Below are 15,439 nucleotides of genomic sequence, written 5' to 3'. Positions count from 1 at the left end.
TGAAGCTGCCAATCATCATTTGCCCATAGCTGTGGCCTTCTGAATCATCCAGATAGTTTCCACAGAGGAATGTTCAAGCATAATGCAAAATTTGATGCAGCTTCGTTGCTCTACTCAGTCATTTTTGAATGTGAAAGCCACGTAGTGCACATGCTCACTCAACAGCATGGCCCCCACTGACTAGTACAGTGAAGTCATCATTGTTCACACATGTGAATTCCAGTCCACTCTCCTTGGCTGACAGGTAACATCAATGTCGATGTCATGCAAACCATTCTTGTTATATTAACAATGGTTGGACTTTTTCTGGACAGACCTCGTATATTAGAAAATTGAGGCTCAAAGTAGAATAAAACAAACGAGATACAAAAGACACTTTTTTCCACCATTTATTCCAAGATTAGAAAAGTGTCTGGCATATAAAATGAGGACACAATGATTTGTTGGCTGAAAAAAATGAGTGAATCCTCCAGAGAGTTATGCTATCACCCAATTATAGCAATAGCCCAAGCAATACAATCCTAACTTATTGAAAATGTACATATTAATAATGAATGTATTTCTTCTGAAAAGAGAAATGTTCACTGTGACCAGAATTATAATTTAAAAACTACTTAGTTTTTTTTTAAGTGATAAGAGTATATATAAGGTGGACCCTTGATAAGCCAACATTGCACTGTGGATACATATCTATGTTTACACACTCTTAGAACAGAAGGTACTGTATATAGAAATGTTGCTTTGAAGCAATATTTGCAAAACATGCAAACTTCTGTATCTGTATTTGGAAAAAATAAAACAGGTTTTTGTTGCTAAAAAAAACTATTTAGTTTTGACTCTTGCATAAAAGAGATAATTACCAAAGGCAATCACTACCAAAACCATTCAACTTTTCCATACCTTGTTATTTTGCCTTAATTTACTTAGCTCCAATTTATACTTTTCTGCTTCTTCTAGAGCTCTATTCAAGCGAACTTCTGTGGCACTTTGGCTAGTGGCAGCTTGTTTTTGTAGTCTTGTTTTATTTTCTAATTCCTGTACAATAAAAGAAATATATGGAACATTTGTAAATATATCATAAATTCCCTCTACTATTTTGCAACATTTTCCATTTCCATATTCCTTGCTTTCTTCCAAATTACACACACACACACACCCTGCCAGAGGCTGAGCACTGAGTGATAGAGGTCTCAGAGGATTTTACCTTGAATTGGTATTAGGAAAATATATCTTTAAAAATATCATAAGTTAAACTTTCAAATTACTTTGTTTGGAATTTTCTGCCTCTTTTTATTGACCCCAAGATATAGTATATATGACCTCTATTTTATAAGCAACTCTTAAAAACCATAGGTATTCCTTTGGGAACTACCTAAAACACCAGTGTAGGACACAAACTCAAACACTGTGTTTCTGTAAACCTGACGAAGTATATCATTTAAAAAAAAAAAGTTGTTAAATACAGAACATTCTGCATTAACCTTACAGGGAAATCTCAATTCTGAGCATAAACAACATATCTTATGGGTTATTTTTCACATATCATGGTGAATTTAGATCTGCATTTCTGCAGATATTCTGATGCTATTGCAAAGAATCTATATTCCACACATGAAGAAACAAGAACATAAAGGATAAACTCTATAAACTCCACCATAATCTGGCACCATAATCTGATCTCCTGCCACAGATGTTGCCTTTGGCTATATCAGCAACTGTACCTGGATCTCTCCCCCCCAAAAACTATGATATTTCTTGCCTCTGACCCTTTGTTCATGCTCTTCCTTCTGTCCTGATGCCTCCCTACTCTTCATTTTTACCTGGCTAGGACTTACTCACCCTTTAAGACACCTAGGTTTACCTCCTCCCAGAAGCCTTTCCTCACTATCTTTCTCATTATCCTCCCAGGTTAGATCAGGTACCCTTTCTTCAGAGCTTCTATAGCATCACAGCAGCTCTTTTGTGAAACTAAATCTAACCATGTTGTTCACTACCCCCTGCCCCCTCTATAGTGTAATCTCCTTGAGGATAGAACTGTCTTAATTTCTATATTCCCAGTACTTTAGTGGCATATAAGAGGCAATCATCGTCGTCGTCGGCAGCCGTCCGTCTCGAGAGACGATGGTGTAGCTTCTTAAGAGTCTATCTGCACCGCCGAGAATGGCTGTGCAGTCCGACTCGGGAGTGACATCGTATCTGTCTCCTCCCGTGTTGAATCGACATCTTGCGATGACGCTGAAGCTACAGAGCCTGGGCAGGGTGATATGGAGGGTCTGCTGTTGCCCATGCAGCAGACCCCCCCTCTCTTCGCAGCTGAAGGGTCCAAGGGAAAGACGGAGTCAATACAGCTTGGCTTCAGGTGCGCCGCAGGAGTTGCCGGTGTTGACTACAACGTCAAACCGCCTTAGGGACTCCGGCTCCGGATTTTCTGTCGGGGTTTACTCCCTTAGCCTTTCCCCTGAAGAGGTATGCCGCAAGGCAGCGGAGGTTTTTTGGAGTCAGAGTTTTCCTTCTCTGTTACTGGTAATACAATTTCAGAAACCTTAGCTTATTCAGCACCTACCTTTATAAAGAAAAAGGAGCTGGGCAAACATCCCTGATGATGAACTTTTCGGTAGTTTCTGGAGATTAGATACAACTATTGTTATTTTTTCTCTTACAAGCAATTTTTCCCACATGGTCCCAGGAATGTGAGATGACTTTCCTCTCTCTCTCTTTCTTTCTCTCTCTCTCTTCCCCTCCCTCTCTCATAAGATTTTACTTGAGCCAAACTGATGACATGTCAAGAAGCAAGATCTCAAATGCTCCCCTTTTCCATTATTCTCTTGGTAAAAAGCCATGCTGGACATTTGAATCCTGAACCTCGTCGGCAGCCGTCCGTCTTGAGAGACGATGGTGTAGCTTCTTAAGAGTCTATCTGCACCGCCGAGAATGGCTGTGCAGTCCAACTCGGGAGTGACACGGTATCTGTCTCTTCCTGTGTTGAATCGACATCTTATGATGACGCTGGAGTGTCCTCTCCAGTGAAGCTGAAGCTACAGAGCCTGGAGAGGGTGATATGGAGGGTCTGCTGTTGCCCATGCAGCAGACCCCCCCTCTCTTCGCAGCTGAAGGATCCAAGGGAAAGACGGAGTCAATACAGCTTGACTTCAGGTGCGCCGCAGGAGTTGCCGGTGTTGACTACAACGTCAAACCGCCTTAGGGACTCCGGCTCCGGATTTTCTGTTGGGGTTTACTCCCTTAGCCTTTCCCCTGAAGAGGTATGCCACAAGGCAGCGGAGGTTTTTTGGAGTCAGAGTTTTCCTTCTCTGATGTGCCCTGACTGAAAGATCGAACCAGCGACACTTAGCTCGCAGGCCGACGCTCAATCCACTGAGCCAAACCAGCCAGGGCGAATCCTGAACTATTTATTTATAATAATAATAAATACATATGGGTGCCAAACTGAAAAGGGGTGTACTGGGGTGGCTTTGTGACACACCAGCTTGGCCAGGCTGAACTACATTTTCCAGTATTCCCTCTCTGTATGTTTCTGGCTAGGCTGGACTACCAGAGACATTCTTACAGGTTGGATCTTTGAAGTCAAAAAGCAGTTGTTCTGTGGTTCACATTATTGCTTACCCTGCTGCCATGGGACAGCGGCTGGGCCTACAAGTGCACCACTTTCCCCTGAATCCTCCTCCAGCTCTTGCAACTCCTGGGCTAGAAAAATGATAAAAGGGGACAACTTCTCGGGCAGGGTACCTTACACCATCAAGTCAGAGGCAGTGAGAACTGACATGGTTTCACTCTGTGCACGTGGGTTCTAACTCATGCTTGGAGTTTCCAGCTGATGCTTGCTTCTCCCTACTTTACATCTATCTTCCCTTCTAGGATGCTTTCTCTGAAGTCTTCAAGCTCCAGGATTAGGTGTGAAGACAACAGCTTTACAGTGACTTCTTAAACAGTTCCCACAGTTGTGTAAGGCTAGGTATGGTATACAGTATATATGATACACATACACATACACACAGTTCCTAGTGGGTTCTGCTTCTGTAATTGATTCCTGACTGACTATATTGATTTTATAGTTGGGTAAATATAGTATCTTCTTTGGGCTTGCATTTATAAAACTATCATTCAGAATGATACATTGTAGGTTGGTTGTTAATTCTGTACTTTGAAGACTAAGTCAAACTCAATATCTGAATTTGGAAGAACAGTAATCTTGACCAGATCAATAGCTTGTCCACATCTTTAAGCTTTTCACAATTGCCTAACTTATGAAATTGCTATGTGACAAAGTAAAAAAAAGATAATACATGCATCCTTCTTAGAAATATGGAGGTAAGTGTCAGGAGAGATCAATTTAACCAGTTGAGTAGTTGCCTCTCAGTGGCAGGAAATAAAGATGAAATGGGGGTTGAGGGCATCAGGAGACTTTGCTTTTGGTGTAAGTCTTTTTTTTAAAGCGTTACTTGAATTCCTAAATTGGTTGCATGGAATATTTTAATAAAAATAAACATTGGTTACAAGAAAGTTTTAATAAAAAGCAAGCCTATGCCACCTATTTGTAATAGGGCAGGTGATAAGCAAGAAATTGGAAAAATTATCCTTTGAGTTAGACAATAGAATTTCGTTCTGGAGATTACACTACAGGTTGACAGGAAGGTCAAGTTTGGGGAAGAATATGAAACAGTAAGATTTAAAGGGATAAGAGAATGAGCTCTTCCTTCTTTAAGAGTCATTTGCTACAAAAAGAAAACCTTGGCAACATATTCTCAGGCTTCTCTTTCCTCCCCACCTCTCTGGCTTCTTTTATCTATAGCTAGTGTACTAAATGAATCCAAACCTAAGAAGTTATTGAAACAAGGTAACACAGTGAAGCAGCTCCTTTCAGAGCTAAGTTTCACAGACTTGAGGAGTCTTGAATTCTCTTCTGGTATTGTAAAGGCCTTAAACAATAATTTTCACTGAAGAAAAAACCGACTCATCACATGGCTTGATCACATTTTAGCCTCTTTCGTTTCCTTTTCATGACTCAAGCGTTTGGATTTCAATTCCTTGCCAATGCGTCTACATCCCCAATTTGACCTTCCTCTCAGCATTAATATTTTTCACCCAAGTTCATATACAGAAAATGTTTAAGAATATCAAGACTACTTTAATTCAAGGCAATGGTGAGAAAAGCTAGGTAGTTAATTCTTCAGCAGCACCCCTCACCTCCAAAGTAGATGGATGGAAAGTTTTTAAAAAGAGAAAAACGATAAGGTTGGGAGGAAAACAACAAAAAAGACGTAAGGGTGAGTTCTGGGGAAGTGGTTCTACACTGGCAGAAGAAAAACAAATTGTATTTCAGCAGCTTTACTAATCCTATATTTACTATCAATAAAACAGGTACTATCTTACTAATTCACTGATATTCATTTTAGAACTGCCTGCTTTTCCATAATATGCAGCTTATTCTTCAAATCATTTGGTAATTCCAGCCACATTAACTTCTAAGGAGTCCAGTGAAGCCCGAAATCTAAATGAAAAGTATTCTAATGCCTTCATACCTATTTTTTCCTTCTAGAGATATAAAGCCTGTCATACTTCCTCTTTTACTCACCAAGCATTTCTATGACTGCAGTGGAAGGCTGTGTACCCTGAGTCATCTGAATTGTCAGGAAGAGAGACCAAGTTCCAGACTTCAAGTTCTGGACTTTTTCCGCTGAACTCTGCCACCTCTTCTCTCTAGACCCAGTGATGTACTTTCCAGATTGTGGTGCCTCCTGACTGATGATTGTTCTTCCTGTTTCCTAATTCACCAAGGAATCTCTCTTGGAGGGCTTTCCCTAGGTTGGGTTCGATAGGTTCATCAATCCCTTTGGGTACAATTCCTCAACAAATTCCTCAACGAGTTACAAATTCATTTAACACTTTCTTCCTGGCTTCTCATCAAAGGGTTGCTACCTTGGCTTTATGATCATGTTTGCAGGTTCTTCTAGAATAGCAGTTCTCCACCTGTGGGTCGCGACCCCTTTGGGGGTGGAACAAACCTTTCACAGGGTCGCCTAAGACCATCGGAAAACACTTATATAATTACATATTGTTTTTGCAATTAATCACTATTCTTTAGTTATGGTTGGGGGTGTGAGAAATGCTCACTATAAAAACCGGGACACAGGACTTGGGCAGCAAAGTGAGGCGTTTATTCACGCGTCTGCAGAGTCGGGCGCACCCTCAGCCAGGAGAATGTGCGCGCCAAGTAGACAAAGGAAACTGGTTTTATACTAATGCTATTAGCTCCCCTCCCTAACGCAGTTAGCTCCCCCTTCCTTCTCCTTCTCCCCTGTTTCTCCATTATTGGTTAATCCGGGTTCACAATCTAACATGATTAACTACTTAACTCAGGATGTGATTCGTCGTCGGCAGCCGTCCGTCTCGAGAGACGATGGTGTAGCTTCTCAAGAGTCTATCTGCACCGCCGAGAATGGCTGTGCAGTCCGACTCGGGAGTGACACGGTATCTGTCTCCTCCCATGTTGAATCGACATCTTGCGATGACGCTGAAGCTACAGAGCCTGGGCAGGGTGATATGGAGGGTCTGCTGTTGCCCATGCAGCAGACCCCCCCTCTCTTCGCAGCCGAAGGGTCCAAGGGAAAGACGGCGTCAATACAGCTTGGCTTCAGTTGCGCCGCAGGAGTTGCCGGTGTTGACTACAACGTCAAACCACCTTAGGGACTCCGGCTCCGGATTTTGTGTCGGGGTTTACTCCCTTAGCCTTTCCCCTGAAGAGGTATGCCGCAAGGCAGCGGAGGTTTTTTGGAGTCAGAGTTTTCCTTCTCTGATGTGCCCTGACTGGAAGATCGAACCAGCGACACTTAGCTCGCAGGCCGACGCTCAATCCACTGAGCCAAACCAGCCAGGGTTCAGGATGTGATTAACTAAGAGTAATCTAGTTATAGGTCTATCTCCAACTTATTTGCAAAGTTATCTAGCTACATCTTCCCATTTCTCTGTTTGGTAACAATATTCCTCCTTTTGATTCCAGGGATATGTGTGAGGAGCTGCAGAATGTCATTTCCTCCCCCCTTTTCCATGATTCATCTGTTAATTATCTCCTACTGGTTTGAGAGTCACTGGCTTGCTTCTTTATCCCTAACAGGAGTCACCACAACATGAGGAACTGTATTAAAGGGTTGTGGCATTAGGAAGGTTGAGAACCACTGTTCTAGAACCTTGGACCTGAAGACAAGCTCATTTATGGGACTGTGTATTCTCTTAATGCCTTCTCACCTACCTTGCAGTTTAATTCCCTCCTAGAGGTATTTGTTTAAAATCCCCTTGGTTTGAAATCACTTTTTCCAAGACAGCAAGTCAAGAGGTTGGCACACAATGAAAGGTTTCGACGGTTGTCTTTGTTGCTGACTCAAGGATACCACCTCGCCTTGCCCTGTGAATATGAAACCGGAAGAGCAGGTGCTCGTGCTGCCTCTCATCTCCCAGACCCAATAAGCAGACAGGGATTGAATCTCTATGGGCGCTTCACTCAGATGGTCGGCGATCTGAGACGACAGTGGGTTATACTGGAATTTAAGACACTCTGTTAGGGTGCAAACCCACTGTCGTCTCAGATCGCCGACCATCTGAGTGATAAGAGGCAATAATGACATGTTTATTGAATGGAATTTATTTTGTAATACTTACCTTCTTTGCATCACCTACAATGCCTAATACAGAGCCTTTTACAAAGAACATGCTCAATAAATATGGAATTGAAATGATGCAGTTAAAAATACAGTTGTCTGTTTTCTTTTTAAGCTTTCCTCCTGGCTGTGTCACTAAGCTTTATTTGAAAACTGATCTCCCTGTTTCTGAGTAATTAAGGGGAAAACAAAACAAAACACATGCTGCTCTTTATGTAGGTTTCTAAACAAATCAAACTGTGTATGGATATACCATCTGCTATCACCAGCCTTCTTCACAGCTTTCTGGGTGGTAGCTTACACTAAGAGCAAGCCTGATTTATCTCACTGTTCACATGGAAAAGGCAGAGATTCTCATTAACTACAAAGTACATGATTCTTGGTGACTTTGTAACCTACCTCACAGCAAAATGAAAATCATCCTTCAACACATGATGTCCCCCTACCCCTGAGTCATACTGTCTGCTCTCTTTCTTGGGAGAAGTGAAAAAGAAAAAGGATAGTCAGAAGACTAGTAAAGTAGGAAATAAAGTTTTCCTATATAAGTACATCCATTAAAGAAAGGAAAAACCTTATAAAAAACTTGAAAGCATTCCCGTTTTCAATGATATTCAAGTACTTTTTACAAAGTATAGACAGGATACCAATACTGTTATGAGCTTGCATCCTAAAAATAGTCAATAAAGTAAATCTATTGTTACAAAAAATTAAGCAGTTTTCATATTGCTAGAGAAAAAAATTTTTATGAAAAATCTTAGCCCTGAATTTTGTATTAGTTTTAAAAGGAAAAGCTGTATAGCTTAAAGAAAAGCAAATCTAACTTTAAAACTCAAATACTATGAGATTCAAGAAATAATCTGTCATCATTTCATAATTTTTAAAGCATTCCTAAGGCACTAGAAGAGGGCAAGAAGAAAATGTGTACCAGTAGCACAAGACAAAATGTTGTAAATGCTTTAAGAATAACAAAAAATGCCATAATAATTCAGATGAGGAATAATCAGATATGGACAAATAATCAGATAAGGTTCTAGAAACAAGTGGCTGAGGAAAAAAAAAGCAATAAACGTTGGAGTCTGAAAACCTGGCAGCTATGACAGACCCAGTTTCCATATCTGAAGTTGGGAGTCAATACCTTGACTTATCCAACACATTTATCGAACACTTACTATGTGTCACGAACTATTCTACATGATGGGCACATGCTAATTAACCAAAGTTCCTCCTCTTATAAAGCTTGAATTCTATAGGAGACAGATAATAAAAACATACATACATACATACATGTAATATCTGGGATAATGGCTATGAAGAAAAATAAAGAGTAAGGGACACACACAGGAGACTTCGGCCAAGATGGAGGCCTAGACTGACATGCGCCATCTCCCTCCACAACTAAAAAGGAATACAACTACTGCAAAACCAGCAATAACCAGAAGTTCCAGAAAATAAATGGAAGTTCAACGTATGAGGTTATAAAGAAGTGGTGCTCATCCGGGCAGGTAGGAGGGGTGAAGCCAGGGAGGAGGGGTGAAGCCAGGGAGGAGAGGTCAAGCTGTGCTGACAGCGGCAGCAGCGGCGATGGCAGTGGGATGGCGGTAAGTACAGACACCCATATTTAAGGGGAGGCGAGAAGCACCTGGGGAGCACCCCCGGCTGCAGACCAGACCCGTCAGCTTGCGATTCCAACGCCAGGGAAGGCAGACCCCCATTGCCTTGGACTGTGAGGCCCGGAGGGGGTGGGGATGCTGTTCACTCAGCAGAGAGTGAACGGCAAGAATCCATCTCGGACTCCCACACCCACAGAAAATGCCACAGCATGGTGAGAAGGGTTGCCTGGTTGTGACAAGTGCACAGGGCTCCGACCCCTATAGCGTAGGAGGTGTGGCAGCCCTGCCCAGGAAGCAAAGGTAAACACAAAACTGTCAGGATGGCACAGATCATGACAGAGATCTCAGTCACGCAGTTGACCAGATAGCAAATATCTAATCTAACAAAACAGCAGATAGGAAGTCTTTCTGAGGCACAGTTCAGAGCTTTGGTTATAAAAGTGCTTCCAGACCTAACAGAGGATCTTAAACAAGATGGGGAAGGAATGAAGGCTAGTCCTGCTGAAATGAACAAAAACACTATGAAACTAGTGATGAGGGCAAGAAAATCAGGGATCAAATCAACAAATCAGAACATAGGGAAGGAACAAACAGTCAACCAGTGCCGAAAGAGGAAATGAAAAGCGAGGAAAATGAGGAGAAGCTCAGAAACCTATGGGACAGCTATAAGCGGGTGAACGTCCGAATTATAGAGTTGCCAGAAGGTGAAGAAGAACAACTAGAACTATGTGTTTGTGGGTGTTTTAAAAAACGTAAGACTTAACGGCAGAAATCTGCAAATAATCTAAATCTATATAACTATTAAATAAACGATTCTTTTTCTTTTCACTAAACTCTGGTATTGAGAGTTATAATTCTGGCAGTGGGCAATCGGGCCCCTAACTAAACAGCCTGTGCATTCTGTTTAAAATCGGAGCAGCCCAGGGGTTCTGTTATATTAACATCATTAAAATGGCCATACTACCCAAAGCAATCTATATATTCAATGCAATCCATTAAAATACCAATAGTATATTTCACAAATCTAGAATAAATATTCCAAAACTTTATATGGAACCCTAAAGACCCCAAATAGCATCAACAATCTTGAGAAAGAAGAACGAAGTTGGAGGTATCACAATACCTGATATCTAACTATACTATAAGGTCACTGTAATCCAAACAGCGTGGCATGAGCATAAGAATAAGCATATAGATTAATGGAACAGAACAGAGACCCCAAAAATTAACCCACACTTTATGGTCAATTAGTATTTGACAAAAGAGGCAAGAGTATACAATGGATTAAAAACAGTCTCTTCAATAAATGGTGTTGGGAAAACTGGATGGTACATGCAAAAAAAATTAAACTAGGCCATCAACTTACATCATACACAAGAATAGATTCAAAATGGATAAGACTTAAATGTAAGTCATGAAACCATAAAAATCCTAAAACAAAATATAGGTAGTAAAATTTCAGATATCTCACGTAGCAATATTTTTGCTGCTATATCTCCCAGGGCAAGAAAAACAAAGGAAAAAATAAACAAAGAGGACTGCATCAAATTAAAAAGCTTCTGAGAACAGTGTGGTAATTGCAGGGGTAGGGAGGTATAAGAGGACTAAGTGGTAATGGAAAAAAAAAATACAATAAAAAACAAAGATTAAGTAAAGCCTGTAAAAAAAAGAAAAAGAAAAAATCAACAAAATGCAAAGAGAATCCACTATATGGGAGAACGTATTTGCCAGTGTAATACATCAGAAGACAAACAATCCAATTTTAAAATGGGCAAAGGACTCAAATAGACATTCCTGCAAAAGAGGACATACAGAAAGCCCTTAGACCTCACTAATCATCAGAGAGATGCAAATTAAAACCACAATTAAATATCACCTCACACCTGCCAAAATAGCTACCATCAAGTACAAACAAGTGTTGGTGAGGATGTTGAGGAAAGGGAACTAGTGTACTTTTGTTGGGAATGCAGGCTGGTACAGCCATTGTGGAAAACAGTATGGAGTTTCCTCAAAAAATTAAAAATGGGACTGCCTTACAACTCAGCCATTCCACTTCTCAGAATATATCCTAAGAATCCAGAAACACAAAATTCAAAAGAATATATGCACCACTATGTTCACAGCAGGGTTATTTCCAATAGCCAAAACCTAGAAACAGCCTAAGCGCCCATAGTAGATAAATGGATAAAAATGCGGTGACACACTTCTATAATGGAATACTATGCAGCAGTGAAAAAGAAGAAACTCTTACCTTTTGGGACAGCATGGATGAAACTGGAGATTATATACTAACTGAAATAAGCCCATCAGTGAAAGTTAAGTACCATATGATCTCACTTATATGTGGTATCTAATGAATAAAGTAAACTAATAAACAAAATAGAAAGAGAGGCAGATATACATGGAACAGACTCACAGCTGTTGGAGGGAAGTGGGGACTGAATGAAAGAAGGTGAAGGGAGTAGCCAAAGAACATATATGCATGACCCAGGGACACAGACAATGGTGTGGAAACTACCTGAGGGAGAGTGGTGCCTGGGTAGAGTAGGGTAAAGTGGGGGAAAGTGGGAACTGTAATAGCATAAACAATAAAATTTAATTAATAAAAATATAGAAAATTTCTCACTGACAAAGGCAAATACTTAATAAAAGCAGTGGACCAATCAACTATAAAGTTAATACAAAGGTTAAAAAGCAAAAAAAGAAATTATGCGAAATTACCAAAAGAAGTAAAAAATAATGACAAAAACATGGATGTGGAAGTGGTGAGTAAAAATTGCAGTGATTTCAGAATGTGTTCAATCTTAAGCAACCACCAACTTGAAATAGACTGCTATATATATAGCTTGGTATATAGGAAACAGACGGTAGCCACAAACCAAAAATTTATGAGATATGTACAAGAAATGAAAGGAATCTAATCATAACACTACAGAAAGTTATCAACATACAAGAGATGAGAGCAAGAGAATAAGAGAGGAACAGAGAAGAACTACAAAAGTAATCAGAAAACATAAAATGGCAATAACTACATACTTATCAATAATCACTTTAAATGTAAATGAACTAAGCCCTGGGTGCTGTAGCTCAGTGGATTGAGCGTTGGCCTGCGAGCCAAGTGTTGCAGGTTCGATTCCCAGTCAGGGCACATGACTAGGTTGCACATCAGGTCCCCAGTTGGGGGCGCGAGTGAGAGGCAACCGCACAGTGATGTTTCTCTCCCTCTCTTTCTCCTTTCCCCTCTCTCTTCAAATAAATAAAAACAAACAAACATATAATAAATAAATAAATTATAAAAAAATAAATAAATAAATGTAAATGAACTAAATGCTCCAATCAAAATTAATATGACAGCTGAATGGATAAAAAAAAGACCAATACATACACTCCTATAAAAGACACCCTTCAGATAGAAAGAAGCAGAGTTTATAAAACGACGAAAAATCTCAAATAGCCTCAGCAATCTTGACAATGAAGAACAAAGTTGGAGGCATACTACTTGATATCAAACTATACTACAAGGCCACAGTAATCAAAACAGCATTGTACTGGCAATAATATTTGACAAAGGGGGCAAGAACATACAAGAGGGTAGACAGTCTATTCAATAAATGGTGTTGGAAAAATTGGACTGATGCACACAGAAAAATAAAACTAGATCACCCTCTTACACTATATATAAGAATAAACTCAAAATGGAGTAAAGGCTTAAATGTAAGACTCAAAACCATAAAACTCCTGGAAGAAAACAGACAGAAAATTCTGACACTTCTCTCAGCAATATTTTTAATATATTTTCCTAAAGCAAGGGAAACAAAAGAAAAAATAAATGGGACTACATCAAACTAGTAAGTTCTTCACGGCAAAAGAGACTATCAGCAAAAAAAGACAACCTACTGAATGAAAGAAGATATTTGCCATCAATACATCCAATAAGGGGTTAATATCCAAAATTTATTAAGAACTCAGACAACTCAACACCAAAACAAATAATATAACTTAAAAATGAGCAAAGGACTTGAATAGGCACTTCTCCAGAGAGGACATACAGATGGCCATTAGACATGAAAAGATGCTCAATGGTACTAATCATTTAGAGAGATGCAAATTAAAACCACTATGAGGTATTACTTCACACCTGTGAGAATGGCGATCTTCAATAAATCAACAAAAAGAAGTGTTGGTGAGAATGTGGAGGAAGGGGAACCCTTGTGCACTGCTGGTAGGGATGCAGATTGTTGCAGCCACTACAGAAAACAGTACGGAGGTTCCTCAAAAAGTTAAAAATATGACCCAGCAATTCCACTCCTATATATCTGAGGAAACCTAAAACACTACTTCGAAAAGATATATGCACCCCCATTTTCATTGCCATTATTTATTGCATAATAGCTAAGATATGGAAGCAACCCAAGTGCCCATCAACAGACTAGGGTATAAAGATGTGGTACATACATGCAATGCAATATTACTCGGCCATAAAAAAGAATGAAATCTTACCACACATGCCAACACGAAAGGACCTAGAGGATATTATGCTAACTGAAATTTAAAGAACAAAATGAGCAAACAAAACAGGAACAGGCTCATAGATGCAGAGAATAAACTGATGGTTGCCAGATGGGAGGAGGTTTGAGGAACTGGGTGAAAAAGGGAATGTAGTCAATATTATTGTAATAACTACGTATGGTGCCAGGTGGGTATTTAAATTATTGGGATGATCATTTAATAAGTTATATAATTGTCTAACCACTATGCTGCACACTTGGAACTAATATATAAAGTAATACTGAATGTCAACTGTAATGGAAAAATAAAGTAAAATATTATTATAATCCTAAATGTACAAAAAACCAAAACAGAGACTGGAAATACATGAAGCCAAATGAATATAACTGAAAGGAGAAACAGGCAAATTCACAATTCTAGTCACAGAATTCAGTACCACCACCCCTCTCTCAATAACTGAAATAACAAGTAGAAAATCAATATGGATATAGACTATTAGAACAATATCAACAAATTTTATTCCACTGATATTTATAGAACATGACACTCCACACAGCATAATATACATTCTTCAAAGTGCACATGAAGTATTCACCAAGAGACCAAATGCTTGTCCATAAAAGTAATTGAAACAAATTTTAGGAGAATAAAAGCCATACAGAGTAGGCTCTCACAATACAGAATTAAATTAGAAATCAATTAATAAAAAGATAAAAAATCCATAGTTATTTAGAAATGAAACAATACACTTCTAAATAATCCCATAATCCAGAAAAATCAGAATAGAAATTAGAAAATACTTTGAACTTAATTAAAATTAAAATACAGTAACAAAATTTGTGGGATGCAGTTAAAGCATAACTTAAGAGGAAAATGTGTAGCTTTAAATGCCTGTATTAGAAAAAAGAAAAATACAAAATTATCTAAGTTTCTATCTTACAAATCGTAAAAATTAAGACTAGGAAATGCTAAAGGGTAAAAATCAATTAAACAGAAAACAGACAAACAGTAGAAAAGACATTAATGAAGCCAAATGTTCATTCATTGAAAAGGTCAATGAAATTGACAAGTATCTAGAAGGAATAAGAATAAAACAGAGAATAGGCAAGTTATTAACATGAAGAATGAAATATGGGTCATTATTATAGGTCATACAGGTATTTAAAAATATAATAAGGGAATATTCTGGACAAACTTATACCAATAAATTAGACTATTTAGATGAGTTGAAGTAATTTCTTGAAAAATACAAATTTCCAAAACTGACTCACAAGTAATAGTAAATCAAAATAGACTGATCTGCACTAAGTAAAATGAACTGGTAATTAAAATTCTTCCTAAAGGAAAACTGCAGTCCATCAGGTTTTACCAATGAACTAGATCAATGAACACATAGAATAATGTAACAAGAATCGATAAATATAGTCAATTCATTTTCTACACAGGTGCTGTGGTAATTAAATGGAGAAAGAACACTATTTTCAACAAATGCTATTGATTATCTGTATAAAAAAATGAATCTTAACTTTCATCTTCATGTCATATACAAAATTAACTAAATCAGAGATCTATTTATATACCATACATATATACATAAATGCTAAAATCATAAGACTCCTATAAGAAAACATTTTAAAAATCCTCATGACC

General features: G+C 38.8%; 1 protein-coding gene across 2 annotated transcripts in view; it reads right to left on the bottom strand.

Annotated features, from left to right (window-relative positions):
- TEX9 (testis expressed 9) overlaps positions 1-15,439 on the bottom strand; it is a 61,174-nt gene that overhangs the window by 6,709 nt on the left and 39,026 nt on the right. For both annotated transcript variants that reach the window (XM_090272011.1, XM_090272012.1), the window contains exon 10: positions 901-1,035. In XM_090272011.1, coding sequence (XP_090128137.1) covers positions 901-1,035 — 135 coding nt within the window. The remainder of the gene's footprint in view (positions 1-900; positions 1,036-15,439) is intronic.

Source organism: Furipterus horrens, unplaced genomic scaffold, assembly GCF_987537825.1.
Source record: "Furipterus horrens unplaced genomic scaffold, mFurHor1.1.pri manual_scaffold_3, whole genome shotgun sequence".
NCBI classification, from domain to species: domain Eukaryota; kingdom Metazoa; phylum Chordata; class Mammalia; order Chiroptera; family Furipteridae; genus Furipterus; species Furipterus horrens.
The sequence above is the reverse complement of the archived record's forward strand: the minus strand, read 5'-3'. Positions and strand labels throughout refer to the sequence as shown.